Source organism: Sciurus carolinensis, chromosome 3 (assembly GCF_902686445.1).
Source record: "Sciurus carolinensis chromosome 3, mSciCar1.2, whole genome shotgun sequence".
NCBI classification, from domain to species: Eukaryota; Metazoa; Chordata; class Mammalia; order Rodentia; family Sciuridae; genus Sciurus; species Sciurus carolinensis.
Window position 1 is genome coordinate 152632153 of NC_062215.1, and position 18399 is coordinate 152650551.

An 18399-nucleotide genomic window follows, 5' to 3' on the forward strand; every position below is an offset into this window, starting at 1 on the left:
AGTTTGGAGTGAAAGAGATTTCAATAGTTTGTGAAAATTTGCAATGATTCTGGAAACCTACCAAAGTTGATGTCAAACAGAAATTACTAGGCAGTGTTGAAGAATGTTGAAAAAAACAATGTTGATTATTTTCAAGGGGGAAAAAAAAAAAAAACCAATTGACCAGAACCTGGACTTCAGTGTCAAACGAGAGAGAGAATTAAAAAAAAAAAAAAAATGAGAACCTATTACATTTTAACTGAAGCTTTGCTTCTGAGACAGATGTAGCTAAACATTAACAAAGGCAGTGTGGTAAATTACAGATTACGATGCAATTATGTCTCCTATCTCCCCCTTTCAGGGTGAGAGCTTGTCGATGTTAGGGCTCAGATAAGTGAAGCACCATGTGATGTGTGATAGGCAGTGTCTATTGTGGAAGCATGAAACTTCTGGAGTTTTTAGATGCTGTGTTCCCAGGAGGCAAGACCCCAATGTCTGTCTTGCTTCCATAGCTCCTGCATAGTCATGCATCCATGAGCAATTAGTAAGTACGGTGTTATGAACACAGATGGAAAGCCAGACCTAAAACAAGCCTCCAGTAGCTATCAGGGTTGGTGAAGAAAGGGCTGGAACCAGCTCTGTAAACCCTGAAAACCTGCTCTTTGAACATGTCCCTGCAAACCTCCTGCCCCCATGAAGTGAACTTTTAGGTGTTTTCAAGTAGTTTCCATGCTGCTGCTACTAAAAGTCGCAAGATAAAGCTAGAAATCCCACCATGGGAGTATTTTGAAGGACAAGTTTTTGTGGTTTCTCCCAGAAACTTAAAACATCTACCACCTATCTGAAAAGTGTCCAGAGAGGATATGTGAAGAATACTCATCCAAATGTCTTTCAACAAAAGAGCATATATTAAGGTTGTGTGTAAATATCACACAACAGAATTATTATGCAAAGATCTGGCCTAGGGGCCTTTGCATCAGCATCGCATAAAGTGTATGCTAAAAACACAGAGGACTAGTCACCACCCCAACCTAAGGACTCTAAGCTGCAGGAGATTGTCCAAGGCTCTGAATTTTTAGCACTTGCCCAGGGTGATTCTGATGCACCTTCAGGTTTGGGAATGTTTAGCTGGGAATGCCCAATTTTCCACTAGGGTGTAGCAGGATGGCAGTTTTCTCTTGGCATAATTTACAAATCTGTTTTATGTTCCCCCACATCCCTTTCCGTCAAAGGAATGGAATGCAGAATGGGATTATCTATTATTATTTCACAATTAAGGATAATAACACGAAACATTCTAGGTGAGTGAGTGATGTCGCTAGAAATCCCAGCTTCACTAGTTAGCTGTTTTCTAGCCAGTCCGGTGTTTCTTTTCAAACCTATTTTTTCCAGTGCTGATCCTAGCCTGTTAGTAAGCAGGCTTCCTATGGGTCACAGATAAGCAGACTCACCCAGTATGAAAAAGTTTAGCACCCAGCTCTTCATCACTGTGCCTCTGGTCAAAACCAAACCATTTACAACCAAACCCCTGAGATTCCAGACTAGACGACAACAAGGCTGGCAGGTCTGAGCCAGCCCCAGTCTGGAGAATTTCCCTAAAGATTTCTTTTCCATGTGGCACATGTGGGATTTGTGTTTCGTTCCCAAGAGTCCTTAGAAGTCTTGGGTTAGAGCAGTCCTAATCCCTTTCCTGGGCCAGTGGGGTCTTGTTCAGAGTGGGTTGGGGAAGAGCAAGCTTGATTCTGAGTTTTACCTGGTCTGATGAAGCACTTTGAGCTCCTGGAAGCAAAAGCAATGCCAGGCCTGAGGCTGTAGGTGGGGTTGGCATTATTTATTGAGTGCTGCCCCCTAGAGGACTGGAAAATGCTCTAGCACCTTGGAGTCCCCAGACTCAGAAGGCTTTCCCCCACAGGACTGCAGGAAATGAGGCCTTAGCTAAAATGGACTGCTGAAGAGTCCTGCAGCAGCCTCCTAGAGGCTCCCAGGAAGTAAATTAGCTCCCTCTTTAGGGAAAAGTGAAACTGCATAATGCTGGGAGCCTGCATAATGCCCAGGAACAGAACACTAAAATGAACCCTGACTTCTCCCTACCCACACTGAGGATCCTGGAAGAAACCTGATGGGGCTCCTCAGCCCTGAGATCCCAAAACAGGAAGTCCAGAGTTATCATTCCCATGGCTTCCCAATTGGCTTTGGTTTCCGTTGGCTCTCTCTCTCTTCTCTCTTCACAATGCCCTTCACCTAAACTCTGGCTATAGGGGTTTTCAGAAACAGGATTCTCCCACTTGCTATAATGGTTTGGCATATCTGGTGAGTGATGGATAGGTGACACTAAATGACCCTTTGAGTTCAGGGACTGTCACTACAGATAGTGTTATTTGTCCTTAGATTAGCAATGACATAAGCTGGGGTCTTTGCTTAAGGTTTTAAACCCAGACTGCCTCTTCATCAAATATTTGGAGTTGGGAGTCATTCTTTACAATTGAACTTTAAACAGGAAAAAATGTAAATCTGTGGTTTTTAATAATATGGATGTGCTCTGAAGCCTAGAAAGGGAGGAAGGAGAAGGGGAGAAAGAAAAAAGGAGAGTGGAATTAAAGGCAGCCTTGGGGTGGGAGTGGGGATGCTCCCCTGGAGGAAGTCAACCTCTGATACCTGCCCTTTTGCAGTCAGGCATCTAAGATTAACAGTGTGATACTCAACCTGTGGATTTCCACTGTAAAATCCCTCTTTGGCTTGACTCAACTAGTTGCAAATCATTTCTGATTCAATTTTGTTTAGGTTATCTCAGTGTAAATAACAGTTAAGTGGGAGTTACAGATTTTTCAAACACTAAAAGTGATAAACAAAGCTAATGGCAAGTCCAGATAAGGGGGGAAACCACCCAGAAGAATCCACAAGTACAGCAAAGAGGAAAATGGTTTAGTCAGATGTGTGTGTTTCTTGTCACCCAGACTTGATTTTTCTAATCTGTGGACTGGCAGAAAAAGTATGGGCAGGGTTTTATTTTGGCTGTTGCTGTTGAGTGTGGTGGTATAGTAATAGGTACCCAGCGAACAAGACAGTTGGGAACCCCTAGAACCATTCTCAGAAACAAAGATCCAACTATTTCCCCAACTGCTCAGTTGCAGCTCCATCTAAACAGTGAAGGCCTCCACTGAAAAATAGTTGGCATAATGCTGTTTCCTTTTTCTCAACGTTGTGATCACATTTCCATAAAGGAAATTTGAAAAGAAGTAGTTACAGTAGCCTTTTGAGGGGTGGACCTGGGATGAGTCCAATTTAATTACCTGAAGAAATTCTTTATAGAAGAAAAGCCTTTCTTCGTCTTATGATAGTTACAAGTTAAGGGCGCAGGCACAACTAAATCCTCACCCAGAGAGCCGAGGAGCCTGTTTGGGACACAACAAAGGATCTGAGTAGTAAACGCAAGGAGTGTTTAGGGGTTTATTCATCCCGGGCTGACGGTGTGTGTCGCCGCCACGCACTGCTGCCTATGCGAACACATGGCTAAGCTGGCGACTGGTTCCCTACCCCAGACACCCCCAAGTCTTCTCATAACGCCATTGCGCGTGGTATTGTGTTGGGTGCTGTATATGTGGCATCGGAGTCACGGAATTTAGGGGGAACGAGGAATTCCCCCGGTTCCGTGGAGTTTCCCTCCGGCAGACTCGGCGCAGCCAAGGGCAGAGCGCCCTGGAGGTGCCCGGGGGCGCTCCTTCCTCGGGGCGTGACGCACCGAGGGCCAGGCGCAGAGGAGCGCAGGGCGGGCGGAGGGTCCGAATGGGAGAGGGGCGGCGGGGTGCGGGCTGCCTTAACTTTGATCCCGCGGCGGCCCGTGTGGGGGGAGCCTCCTCCGCCTCCGCCCCACTGGAGCTGGGTGCCGCGGCTCTCGGCTCTGCGCCGCGCGTCTCCGCGGCTGCCTCTTTAATCAGGAACACAGAAGGGGCGGGCCCAGAGCCGGCGCGTAATCGGATAGCTCTGCCGCGGCTCTGACATCCACATGCTGCTCGGCCTGAAAAGGCAGGGGGGAGCCGGAGGGGAGGCAGAGAAGGCGAGCGAGGCAGCAGCCCGCAGCCCGCCCCCAGCACATCTACAGACGCGCAGACACTCGGCGAGGCGCTGGGCGAGGTGGAGGTGAGGGCGGGCGCGAGCGAACTCGGAGAGGGGCTCGCTCACTCCCAGGCGATCCCCGCCGCCGCCGCCGCACCAGCAGCAGCACCAGCAGCGCTACCAGCCGCAGCCGCAGCAGCAGCAGCTTCCTTCCTCACACTCCCCTCGAGAGGCTGGCCAAGCGGGTGTAGCCGTTGGGGGAGGCTCCCGCTCGGGGAACCCGGCGAGCACAAGAGCGGGGCGGCCGCCTCCCACACGGTCGGTCCGGCCGTGGTGCCTCCACCCGCGTGTCGGTCCCGGGTGCCCGGGGATGTGTGTCAGTTTACGCCTCTGAGATCACACAGCTGCCTGGGGCCGTGTGATGCCCAAGGCAAGTCTTGGCTTTGATTTTTATTATCATTATTATTATTTTACGCTTGGCTTTCGGGAAATACTCGCGATGTTGTAGGATAAAGGAAATGACACTTTGAGGAACTGAAGAGAACGTAGATGCGTTTTGTTTTTGAGAGGAAACGGGTCCCCTCTTCCCGGCTAGCTCCCTCTGTGCCGATTTCAGAAGCTACCCTCCTCCTGGTGAGGTGGGGATTCCAGCAAGAATAAAGGTGAAGACGGGCCGCCAAGACCCAGGAGGGAAACGCTGACCATTAGGAACCTTTGCAGAAGACACTGCAAGGAAGAAAATAAAAGAAAAACACAAAGACTTATAATTAAACAAGAATCTTACCAACCCAGCCCTGGAGAAAACCTCCCTCTCCAAAATGGATTTGTTTCCTCTCACCTGGGTTTTCTTAGCTCTCTACTTTTCAGGACACGAAGTGAGAGGCCAACCAGGTAAGCCCCTCGAAGTTTTTTTTCTATTCATTTCAACATGGTTTCCACTTTAAACGCTATTGCTAACGCAGGGAGGCCACGCAGTACGGCTCAGGAAAAGACTCCCTCAATACTCAATATTAAAGAGAGATCTCAGCCAACCCTCACTACCCCACCACCGCTGCTAAAACCCAACTTTTCTCTCCTGCTATGAGTGTGTGTATGTATGTGTGTATGTGTGTGTGCTTGTGTGTGTGTGTGTGCGTGTGTTGTAACAGAATTTGGCGGTGTTCAGATGTCACATATGGACTGAATCAAAGGTTTAAAAATACTACAAAGCCTTTGCATTACAGTTTTGGGGGATTTTTTTTTTTTTTTTCCTGTCTTGAAGCAGAACACATCTCCCTTGAGTTTCTTCAACCTAGCCAGTGAAATATAAATCATTTGCATTCCCTCCACTTAGCTACATTGAGCAATGTTAACTGAAGGGCTTGGGAAAGACAAGTCTAGTTTGAATTTTCATATGCGGTCGATTCTTTGCAGAAGGAGTGGATATGCCTCAAAATTACAGGGCTCAGGCTAGTGGAATAAGTTGGATTGTGGCTGAGATAGGGGCTTTCCACTGGGTACTGCTGGCAACCAAGGTGGTTGGTGGCCCCTGCTCCCTGTCCTGCATCCATGTGTTTTCTAAGAGAGTAAATCATATACATTCTTTCTTAAATTATTAGATAAAATGACTGCATGGCCCTCAAAGATCTCTCACTTTTGTGGTTTGAAACTTTTGAGTGGAATTTGTACTCAACCCTTGCCAAAAGGGCTGTGTGGACAGAGACTGCAAAGATAAGCACTGTGAGGCCCAGCACAGTCTCCAGCCAGCTTTCTTGGGGAGTGCAAGGGGTACGGTCCCTGAAAAGACATTGCTGATTTCAGGGATCCAGTGAGGGTAGTCTTTCCTTCCTGGGGCCACTCTCTAGAGTGAGTTTCTCTCCCTTCTGAGAACAGTCTGGAATCTGACAACAAAACTCTTAGCAGCTGCCACAGGTGATTGGGAAGAGGAAACCATGTAGGGGAGAAAAAAGGGAAAAGAGAAAAGAGAGGAAAAGGCACTTCCAGAAGGGCCTTAACCACAAGGCACTTATTTCAAAGATATGGCCGCAGTGATGGGACTAACCCCCCGCAACCTCCAGGGCCTCCAGCCTACTGACTAGCGGATCCTAAAGGGGAAGATTTGCAACCAGTATGCTGGTTCTCACCTTCCCCTACACACACATACAGCCACTCTAAGTTGGGGTGTTTGGGTTCTGGTTTTGGAAGGAGAGGAAGACAGAGGTATGCCTTTGCCACACACATCCAACCGTGTGCAGCTCTTTCTCTGCCATAACTGGTCTACAGGCAGCTGCAGATCGTATCCAAAGAATGGGCACAGGTCCGACTCGGGAGATTTTCTGACCTCCCCTTCCTTTCTTGCCTTAATTCTAAACTCCCATCTTGAAGCAAAATTAAATTACCTCCCACAGACCTGGATGCTGTGTAAATTATGTATGTTTGGATGATTTGCCGTGTGTGTGTATATGTGTACGCGCGCACGCGCGCGTTGAGAAAGCCCACCGTATATTTTGTAGTCAGGCACCGATTCCCGTAGGCCCCGCTGCGCGAGTGCGCGCACACTGGCACACACACCACACACCGGCACGCACACAAACACAACTTAAGGTTCCGTGTGTCGTGCGAAGCAGGAGGGGTTGTGAAGATTCAGGGGCCATCTTCTTAGCCCAGATGTTCGCACATCTGTCCCTGAGTGTTGCATGGAGTGTGTACGTGTATGTGCGACGCCCGCTCGGACCCACTCCCGTTCTGCCACCTGCCTCCCGCGCTCTCCGCAGAGCCCCCTCCCATCCCAACCCCTGGCCGCGCTGCGTCACTTCCAGAGAAGCTCAGAAGCAAGGGAGTGCAGAGCAGGTCACCCACTAGGAGGCCTCGGACCCAGGATGGGACCCAGAGCTGAGACCTGCCCAGAGTAGATAATATCCAGGTCCCCGAAAGGCGAACGCAAGCCGTGTGCTGTTCAGGTTTTCAGCCAGAGCAACCGACTGGCACCCGGGTAGCTGGCAGCGGTTGGCAAAGGGCGAGGTCAAGCACGACCTCTGACTCACCGGTGTGCGCTAGCCAGGAGAGGGGCCGGCCCTGCCGCAGCCAGCGGCGGCGAAAACCGATTCCGAGAAGGAATCAGGGGAAAGAGGGCGGAAGGTGTGCGCGCGGGAGCAGCTAAGCAAATAACCCTGTGGTCTCCGCATGCGGGCCCTGAGCTGGGAGCACCCGGGGGGCGCCGCGCACCAGGTTCTCCTCTCCTCGCCACGCCGCCCTGCCACATGGCAGCTCAGCTGCCTCCGCTCGGAGCGCCACCTCCTGCCCCCGCACTTCGCCGGGCGCCGCAAGCTCACCGCAGACCCTAGAGACCCGGCTCTGAGGGGCAGGGACCCAAGGCGGAAGACCCAAGCTCCAGCCGAGCTGGGTGGCGGAAAGCTGGGCGGAATTTCAGAGCGGAGGGCGGAGAGGGGCGGGAAAGAGTCGCCCAAAGCCGCAGGAATGCGCGCAACTTGCACAGTCTCTAGACAGGCGGCACGCAGAGCACCCGCCAGTGCGCCGAAACAGGTGAAGAGCACGCGCCGCACAGGCATCCACGTGGTGGAGACGTGGGGGCCCCAGCGCTCCCTGCCGCCCCACCCCACCCCCAGTGCCGTCTCTAACGCCGCATCGATTTGTTTGGGCTACGCAGCAGAAACAGAGCTGAGCAATCCATAAACATTCTATTAGGCAAAAATATTCCCAGAGAAAGCAAAACCGAGGCTAAAGCCTCCGCGAAGTTGGCCGCCTCCAACTCCTCCAGGCTCGTCCCCTCCTTCTGACTAAGGACACCCCCAGGGAGAAGCCTGCGGCATTTTCTTGCCGCTGCCCAATGCCAGAAAGTTAGGTCGCGGCTGCGGCTCTCCTCCCGAGCAGCGTCTGCATTCGCTGGCCAGTCCCCCGCCCCTTCCCCGCCGCCTCACTCTTTGCTTTTCCACGTGAGAAAAATATTGTATTCACGGCCAATGCTTCATTTTCACTGATTGATTTCTTTTTAATATCAACACAAGTTAATGGAGGCGAGGCGCGCTGTGATTAAACGGCCGCCCCCACCCTTCGCCTCGGGCGGGCTGCGCCGCTAGTCTTTCCCACCAGATCCCCGGCGCCCGGCTGCTAGGTGGGGGGCACCGGTAGCGCTAAAGTCCGGAGATGGAGGAGATGGGCGGGGGGACGGGGAGGGTCTCGTCATCCCTCTGGGAATCTTCTGGGAGGCTGGGGCGGGGGCGCTGAGAATCAGCTTTCCAGACCAAGTTTAGGGGATCCCGCCCATCTGTGCTGCAGCTTCTGCGGCTCCGGTTGAATTTCTTCTGGAAGGGTAGTGGTTCAGGGCTCTGGTTTATTGGCGCGTGTTCCCTGCTTAGCTCCCTCCCTCCGCCTCCCTTCCTTTCTGTTTCTGACGGAGAGGAGAGCCCCCTGGCGCTAGCCATTACCCCGCAGCGCCTGGCCACAAAACTCTCCTTTGCTAGAGTTAATCGTGATGGGGTGGAGGGTGGGGGGTGGGGGCGCTCAGGAAATCATTCGGGTCCTGACAATGGGTTCTTCAGACGGTGGCAACTTCCAGTCCTAACGTCCGCACCTCCGGGACCTACAGCTCGGCTCGGGGCCAAAAGCAGTCGAACCCCATAACCATCTCCCCCTTTCTCTCTTACCCGAGAGAGCTTTGATCTGTGCTGGGCTTAACACCATTGCCATGGACACGGGCTGACTCGGTCAATTCAACCTTCCGTCTGGACTGGATGATCAGATAAGAGGTGTAAATTGGCTATGGGAGACAGGTCTGAGTTCAAACAAATCCTAAAAGAGAAGCAATGATGGTCTAGGCGCCAGGTATGGGTTTGAGAAGTATTTCTTATTTCTTTTAGCCTTTCTCCCCAGAAATGTGGTATAGCCATGGGTGACCATAAAAATGTGCGAGTAAAACTGCAAAGTAGATTCTATAGGGACAGCCTGCTCTGGGCTCTGGGGATTGGTCTCTTGCCCACATTAAATAAGTGCCCAGTAAACTTTTCCCCAGAAGTAGGCACTGGAGGCAGGGGAGCTGTTGCCAATTGCCAACGGAGCTCAGTGCAAAACAGTGGAAAGGGGAGAGCTCCCGCGGGGCTCCAGGGCAAGCTCCTACTTGTCCAAGATGCGCCTGGGGTTGAAGTTTTAGGTCATCCTGTGGAGCCTTCAGATATTAAGCCACTGAGCACTCAAATGGCAAACTGAAAGATTGGAAGGCCGTAGTGACTGGAGCCCAGGCTATCCGACAGGACTCTTGCTGCCTGCCAAATGGCTTCAATCCCCTGCTATTGAATGTAAAGTCCATATTCTACAACAGAAAGGCCAATTCTTACCTTCAAGGTATAGAAAAGGTTAGGAGTACAAATACCAGTAGGTGTAAATGGAAGTAACAGTAAGAGGAGTTGGGACCAATGGGGAAAAGACATGTAGACTAGATCATTCTGAGGACCCTGGGGTTTTTCAACTCACTCAACTGTTCCTTGAAGCCGTCAAGAAAATGAATGGACTTGGGGTGACTTAGTTTGGAATAATTCTAAGTGGACAGGATATAAAAACCACGTTCACTGGTACAGGGTTCTTAGAATATATTCCCTAAAGATCTAGTTTGGAAAGCCTTTAGAAACTAAAGATGAGTTTTTCCTTTGTAAAAACATAGAACAAAAGCATGTTATGTCAAGTTTATAGGCCATTGTTTTGGACTGGCCTCCTGTACTAAGGCCTCAGCAGACCAAACCAGAGTGGAGTCACTCATGCTGGGTACTGGGTGCCATGTTATCAAACTGAACTCTGATCCAGAGCAGTTAAAAAAAAAAAAAAAAAAAAAAAAAGGGAAGTATAAGAGTCACAGCAATCAATGAAAGGGGACCCAATTTACCTGAGTAGCATGAGAGGGAAGCCCTCTCTGCTTTAATCTCATAAAGAAAGTAACTTTGAACTGGCCAACCCACATTTGTTCTGTTTCCTCAACCCTTTTCTGTTTGTAAAACTCACCTCTCTGCTCAATTCATAGGCACTTCAGTTTAATTTTATAAATGAGACTTGTAAATAAAAGCCAATTAGATCCATAACTAAATTTGTCATAGTTTTGTCTTTTTACAAGCATAGCACTTTGAAATCTCTTGATATGAAGAGAAAGGGCTGGGTAGTGCTTTGTATCATCATTAACATCTGACCATCATTTGTCAAATGAGGCACCCACTTTAAGTGATAGATATATGTTTTGATCCCCATAAGTTAGTCCTTGCACTGTTCCTTCCAGGTGAGAACTTAGCTGATTATTTGGTGAAGAGGAGGAGGAAGAGGAGGCTCCCCCCATTACTGAATGATTCCGAAGAAGTTTTTTTCCATAGCTCCTACATCATTTTTCAAAGCTTTATCTACCTTGATGAGAAGTGGCTGAGGGCTTAATGGTTTCATTACCTAACAGGATTCAGTGGGGTTGGATTCCAGGACACACTGGCCTTGTACTGGGGCCGGCCCTCCAGGAGAAATCTTCTTGTAAAGGTTTAGGAAGCTGTCAAGTTTAGATAAGACTGAGCTTCCATCCTATGGGACCTTGGTTGTATTAATAAGGAGAAATTAATTTTTAACCACTGGGAACGTTGCCAAATTATGTGACCTTTGGCAGACCAGCTGTGCTATAAAAATAAATCCCCCTTTTCTGAAAATGCTGCTCCCATCCAGTAGAACAATAACAATGTGGCATTTAGGATGGGGAAAGGGGATGAGAAGAAAGAGAAATGGTTGTTGACCAAAATCCCCTGATGTTGTGATACATAATTTCAGACCTGAGCATCCTATCCATCATTCCCCCACCTCCCCACTCCCCACAAGGCACAGGAAAGGGGGCTGGGATGACAAGGAGCTAGCACCTCCTTGTGCAGGGACGGGGGAGGTGTTAAGTGCTTCCAGCCCTCTCACACCCCAGCCTGAACACATCTCTCATTGTTCACACCAACAGATGACTGGCATGGGCAGAGGAAAGGGGGTTTTCAAGCTGGCAAAATGTTTGTCTTTCCTTAAATGCTACCAAATAAGTTTGTCATTGAGAAGTTTGGGGGGCTTGTCATTGCACTTTCCAGCTTCTGAATCACTGGAGCCAGGCCACCTAGGTTTAGGATTCAACTCAGCCACTTGGCAGCTCTTTGATCCAAGGACTATGTGTGATCCGGGTACTTAATCACTTGGAGCCTCAGTTTACTTATCTGTAAAATGCATTTGATAATAATAACTACCCCATTAAGGTGGCTGTGCTATGTCAGACTACACAGAATGCTGTTTGACACACAGTGAGCCAATTCTGAAGTCATTTAATCTTTCAAACAGCTTCAGTGGGGTTAGGTATCTCGTGACCATAGAAAGCACACTCTAACCATTGTGGTCAGTTTATTTTATTTTTATGAGATTTGGTGGAGGGGGGATAAGTAAATAATTATTCATTCTTAGCTCTTTCCCCACTAAACCTTTGTCTATGTTTTATAAGTATCAGATTATCTCCCAGCACACTCTTCAGAGACAGATATTCTCTGCTGGATTCTCATCTTAGATTTATGCCTCTTCTTTGCATTTTCTCCTCCTTGTTCTGTTTTCCGTGTTCTCACCTCTGCCTTTTTTTCTTTTTTAGCTTTTAATCTCTCTTTCTTCTCTCTGTTCCTTTTCCTCCCTTCCCATCCTTCATCACTGGAAGTGTGCTCAGCAGGAAACACCGCATTTAAGGCGCTCTCCCGAATTCGTAATAACTCCTGCTCTGGCGTTAAGGCCCCTCTCAGCAGCTGAACTCAAAAAAGTCGTCAGAAAGACAAAATAGCTTTTACCCAGCAAGACTCTTAATAATCCCATTTCCCTCTGGGTCTTCATAAAAGAGTCATGATCTAATCCAGAAAAAAACGGGAGGAGGGCTGGAAATAACAAAAGGAAAGCCCTTCCCAGTAGCTTGCAGTGGATAGGGCTGCCGGCCAGCTGGATGCCCATGTCCCGGGTACCCTGATCCCTGCCTCCAAAGATGCTTTGATAACCGGCACCAGGTTCTGGAGAGTCTTTCAGGGAAGAAGATAAAGGGAATTGCAAATTACTGGACCGAATGATAATAACTGTTTGGATAAAGGGGAAAAAAATAAAACAGGTGTGCCCCAAAGGCATATTAGAGGCCAGAGATAGGGGCACGGGCAGGGACTGAGTAGAGAGAAATGAACTGAAACCAAGTAAGAGAAAATCCAACACCACAAGTGGTTTAATGCTAAAGTAATAGTTTGTGTTTTCCTGGCGCTACTGGCAACAAATATTTAGAACTTGCCTTTGGGAGTGAGGAGGCCAAAAAAAAAAATTAAAATTAATTGGTTTCACTATTATTAGAATTAAAGTGTTTGTATTGGTTAAACTTGATAATTTTCTAAGGTTAGGGCATCCTAGGAGACAGTTCACATTAAGTCCACTTTGATCTAGGCCTAGGTATTATTACCCCAGACTAGCTGGTTAAACTGTCAGTTCCCAACTAAAACTTTGCCCTTATCAGCAACTGTCGGTGGAGAAGGGAGGATAGTAGCTGGAGAAGCAGAATAATTTGTGGTGAAGATCTCAGAATTTGTGAGCCCTAGTGATGTTCTTGGTATTACTTTAGTTCATCCTCAAATTATTAATTTATCAAGTCTCAATGAATTTGACTTTGGGGAAAGGTTCTTGGTTTGATTCCATAAAGTTTGCCAAAGACAGACCAGAAAGGAGTTATGCCATCTAGTTGCTAGTGGCCCAGCAGAGTGGATAAGTTCATCCTGAACTTCCTCAGTCCTTAGAGGCTGCTGAAGAGCTCCTGCCTGTGAGAGTCAGGGAGGGGAAAGATTATCCCTGGTATCTCTGGGGTGGGATGAGGAAGGAGGAGGATGGGTGCTTTTAGAGCCCCAAAAGGCATAAAAGGGAAGGGAAAAGAATAGGAGAGCGTAGAGACATTAACACTGGGCTTGTTTGAGGAACACTCAGAAGCAGCAGTTTAGAACGTGTGGTTGGAAATAATTGCAAATAAAGTTAGAAATAATAGCTTGAGCTTAATGCAAGGCCCAAATTGCAAGGCCAAGAGGTTTGGGTTTCATGTGCTAACCAATGGGGAGCCATTGGCATTTCAACGTAAGCTTTCATTAATCATAATAAATGAAAATATGTATTCTGTTACCATTTTTCTCCGTGGGTTTTTGGAGAGTCCTCAAAATTATTCTGTTTCCTTCCACCAAATGTCTGTTAAAATGGCCAGGAATCGTAATCCCAGATCTCTCATCAATGACACCAAAATTGCATTTGCAATGAGGGCTGGAAAAGAGTGGACATAAATATAAAGTAATGATATTATATCGGCTGCCCTATTGGAATTGCATTTGTTTATGATATAAGATGACAAATAACAAGGTTACCACAGGTGGCATGATTCGAGGTCAGGAGAGGTAATCACATCAAACATACATTTTACCGATTAAATGAGGGTTCATTTTTAGAATCCAGATTGAGGAGAAGAGACGTTCAAAAGGCCCTATTTCCAGGCCCTATTTCCAGTTGTCTCCTCAGTGAGGTTCCTCCCCGTCCGTCTGTCTGAGGTGTTTGAGAAGAGGGAGCGTGCTTCATTCCTTACTCTTCCCATGCGCTGGCATGGAGTCCTTTCCTCTTCTCCTGGATGGTGCTTTTGGTCAGATTTGGAACTTTACCGTTGCAGAAGTTCATAGGGGTCCCATTTGCTGCGCCTTCACCGGCCTCATAAATTGAGTAGATTGCATCCCTTCCTAGCTGCCTTAGGATGTGGTCAAACAGGCACATTCCTGGGCTGATGGATTGGCTCATTTCTTCCTAGCTTAAGCCAAGATGCAGATTTTATGAGACTGTCTTGTGACAGGCTGAAGTCGCTTTGCATAAAACAAAATCCAGCCCCAGCTCAAAGAAATAACTCTTCCAAAGCAGCTTAGCCTGAGTTGGTGAGCAAAATGTGGTCAAAGCCCTGAGCAAAGGACTTTGATGATCTAGGTGAGGGATTTGAAGACGCTCCTTTTGGTCTTTCTTTTCAGGCAGCCGGATTGTTGATGTACTCACACACTGAACTGTGTATCCATAATATTTATAAATATGCAACCACAGACTCTGTTAAGAAAAGAAACTCACGTCAGTAGAGCTAATGTGATTAAAAGAGACATTTGAACTCTCTGTAATGCAAGACAGACATGTTCATCTCAAGATCTGAGTTTTACTTCAAACTCACCAAGCAAATAAAATAGGGATAACACCTGGAATAAATGCCTTATTGTCTAGGAGGGATGAAAACCTTTTGAATTTTTGGTTCAGTCCTTGGGTTGGAGGCTATTTTTCCATACCTTGTTACGTAGACTATGAATTTTAGAACTGAAACTGGCCTTTTGGGCTACTCCCTCCATTTTATAGACAGGAAAACAAAGGCACAGAATGGTTTACTGACTTCCCCAAAGTCACACAGCCTGCCAACAATGAGACTAAACATGATTACATGTCTTCTTCTTCCAATCCTATTTCTGGTCAACTGCCCTGAAGGAATGAGTGAAGTGACCTGGTGATAACATTTTCTCTTTCTAAGTGGGTAGAAGAGTTTCTTCTTTGCCTTGCTACTAATAATTAAATAAAAACAATGCTGTGGAAATATGGATGGGATGAGATTATACTGTGGGTAAAGAATAAACTATAAATCAATAGAGTACACTGTTTTCAAGGGAAATGAGACTAACTGCTGTCCTCCGCCAAATGCCCTCAGGTGCCAGAGCTGCATCTCCCCCACCCCCACCCCACTCTGCTGCCCCGTGGATGCCTGAGACCTTGGACTGCACCAGCCCTGCACATGGTTTTTCTTATACATACATTCCTGTGATAAAGTTTAATTTATAAATTTATAAAATTTAGTTTATAAATTAAGCACTAATAGCAGAAGAGAACAACTTTTTTTTTTTTTTTTTTTATTCTTGCAGTGCTGGGGATTGAACCCAGGGCCTTGTGCTTGTGAGGCAAGCACTCTATCAACTGAGCTATATCCCCAGCCCATGAACAGAACAATTATAATGACAGACTGTAATATAATTTATGTGGCTGTGGGCTCCTTCAAAATACCTAACCCTTCCTGTACATCAGGTGGCACACTGCCCACATGATGAGGGGACTGAGGCCGATGACCTAGCATGAGGCTACTGATTGGCCTCCCTGTGACATCAGAAAGGGCCATCAGACCGTGACAAAGCCATGTTGATGCTGGCTGACCACAGGTAACAAACCACAGAAAGTGAAATCGCAAGTGAGAGGATTCCTGCTTCTGAGACCTTGAGAAGCCAACGTCCCTTGATCATTTCCTCTGTCCCTCCCCATAGCATTTAGGGTAATAAGTGAATGGAGCTCTAGCTCCGGTGGACCTCACTCCAGGTTCCCGGAGGCCCCAGTGCACTTGCAGAGAAGTGCCCCGGAGATGAGGGGGGCCCTGCGAGGCCTGGACTCTATACAACTTCAGGCTCCCTGCCTCCCAGCAGCCAAGGAGAACTAACTCTTGGTGTTCCATCTCCTTTGTACCTTGGGTGGTTTTGACCAAGGAGGGAAAAGCACCACTCCTAAAAGTATTTGACAGCTACACACCTAATACAACCCACTCATCGAATTACAGGTGACAAAGCTGAGACCCTGGAAGGTCCCACTGAGTTATAAACCCGGTGCCCCATGTTCTCTCTTTGCTAGTGTCAAGCCCTCTCTTTCTTAGTCACTGGTCCCATTACCCCCCCCCCCACACACACACACAACCTTGAAACAGCCTGTCCCTCTATTTCTACTTCCAGCCAATGACCAAGTTTCCCTGGGTCTGCCTTCACTTGAACTAAACCAAGGAGTCTGTTCTTGACCTGCTGTCATATAGCAAAGCCACTGTAATTCTGATTATTTAAAAGTCCTGTCATTACACCACATATATATTTCAAAATATCATGCCATACTTATAAACATATGCAACTTTATGCCAGTGTTTTTAAAAATAAAAAGATTTAAAAGAAAAAAATTAAGGCCTTCACTAAAGTCCTGCTTAAGTTTTATCAAACATTAATGTCAAGTTCAGGTCATACAGTGTTCTTTTAAAACAACTCCAGCTAAATTTTCCTGGAAGGCACTCCAGATATTTAAAAGCTCTTCTTCATCCCTTTTTAAGACTTCCTAAAGATCAAATATTACCAAGGAATCAGAAATCTTAAAGGGTTTCTCTAGTAGGGTAAGTTCCTAGGTGAACGGGTACAAAATTCCTTTTGCTTTTCTGGGACTAGATTGCCCCTCGGCAGCATCACATGATGCTCAGGTCACCTGCAAGGAGAGCAGAGAGAGGGAAAAGACACAGAGAGACTTTAACCATCAGCAAAGATTTTTAAACCATCTGATATTTTATAACACCTAAGTGGTCACTATGGGCGTATATGTAATCAGAGCTTTGTGACTTTGGAACTTGGTGTTCTTTTTCTTTAAAATTACAGAGTCCTCATATTAACCTTTCACCCTTGGGCCTGTGACCCAACCTGCTCATCTCTCAGGCTTCCCTCCCAGAAAGAGGAGAAAACTGCTCTGGACATTCTAGGCCTGGGTTTTGTGACTTTTCTTTGGGAAATGAAGTTGCCCCAGGTGAAAGGTATTCACAAAATAGTTGGAGAATGAGGTCCCTTGTCAACTCACCAAACAGGCTCAGTAGCTCCAACTTCAGCAGGGTCAATTTTCCTTCTGTATATGGAGATTGGCCTTAAGGGGTTTGCCCTTAAGTTCAACTCTCCCTTAGCTCTCTCTACTCCTCTGAAACAGGACAGAAAGCATTTATGAAGTTCATTTTAGAACACAATAAAGGCCTACAAAGTAATGGATGGTATAACTCTTCTCAAGAAACTCTAGTTAATTTCTATCAGGACATTTTGTATTTAAGAAATGAAGGGCCCCTGACCTTGAAATGCAAGATCAGTCATCAAGAGAAGATGGAGAAAGACTAAGTGTGTTTTCTTTACTGTTTTTACTGATATTTTACAAGAATTCTATTCTCTCCAAGAAAAATAGAGAAAGAAACTCTAGTATTTATCTTTGTGGATATATATCTGTGCAAATGATGTGTGATATTTTATGAGAGGGTGTGAACGTGTATACAGGACTGAAGTGTGAATTACTGATATGTATATGTAATTGCTGTTTGTTCAATATCTGTGTTTGTGTGTGTTGTGTTTCTTGAGTGTGAATGCAATCCAAACAAGAATGGGAGTTTATAAATGTTTGGATATTGAGAAGGTTGTCTGTACACAACCAAAGCAGATGTTTTAATAAGTTCTCCGATATTTAGTAAGTGCCTTGATTTTCTTCAAATAAAGAAAGGACAGGAAAGAAGAAGAGGGCTACTCCTTTTTCCTTTGGTCAAGTAAGTTTTGAACAACAGAAAGAGCAGACTGTCAACTGTGGAATATACCATACAGTTAAAAAAATTTTTTTGGGGTAGTGGGGAAATGATTGCTTTCCATGTAGATGAGAAATGAAACCGTCCTGTGAGGAAGTCTCCTGTCTCCATTGCTGATCTGTGTGCCTGATCTCATTACTAAGTTGTAAGCCTGGGGTTCAGGGACTTGAGGGCGAGCAATTCTTCTTTCAAGAGTAATTGGAGAGAAGCAGGGAAAGGGTGGAGAAAGAGAGAGTGTGGGTGATGTGGAAACCATAAGGGTTACTAAACAGGAGCTCAGCTCAGGTTTCCTCTCATGAGTTCCAAGGCGAAGAGTGTGGTTTGGGGTGAGTCGGGGCAGGACTCCAGTTTTCAGCAAATAGCTGGCAGAGGAGCTGGACCCGGTAGAGAACTCCTCCTTTTGCTTGGTAAAAGCAGCTGGCGATTCAAGTGCCCACACCTCTGCCTTCTCAGAAGGCCACTCCCAGCCTCGATTCACATGCCTGAGCCAGGACGAATGGGCCACCATGTGACCAGCTGCAAGATATTGGGTGCCCAGTGTGGGTGAGTCCTGCGGGTGCCCAGAAAGTCTGCAGGCATTGGCTGCAGAGAAAGGGTGGCTGCATCTGGGTGGGAGGGACAGACCCATTGTCCTCCTGGACTGGGGAGGGTGTGGGGTCATTAGGCAGAGGATGATGTGGTGTCTGCTAGCCTGAGGAAATGGCTTGCTTTTGTTTTTCGCCCAGTAGGAAATGGACCCGAATCCATTAGATTCTGGGCAGTTCAACAGGGCACAGTTTGAGCTCTTGGAGGCTCAATGCAGAAAAGGCTACTTGTGTGGATTTGTGTCCCAACCACCATTGTGCAGCGTGCCCATCATTTATGCATTTAAAGCCTGTCAGGCTGGTAATCTGAAGCAGAGGTCTGGAAGACAGTAATGCCAACAG

At 47.1% G+C, this 18399-nt stretch overlaps 1 protein-coding gene across 4 annotated transcripts in view; it reads left to right on the forward strand.

Moving 5' to 3' along the window:
• The first annotated feature begins 3963 nt into the window (after positions 1–3963).
• Positions 3964–18399, forward strand: part of Nrp2 (neuropilin 2) — a 114268-nt gene continuing 99832 nt past the window's right edge. For 3 of the 4 annotated variants that reach the window (XM_047543957.1, XM_047543959.1, XM_047543960.1), the window contains exon 1: positions 3964–4923. In XM_047543957.1, coding sequence (XP_047399913.1) covers positions 4851–4923 — 73 coding nt within the window. In that variant the 5' untranslated portion in view covers positions 3964–4850. The remainder of the gene's footprint in view (positions 4924–18399) is intronic. The other variant, XM_047543958.1, reaches the window with a different exon arrangement.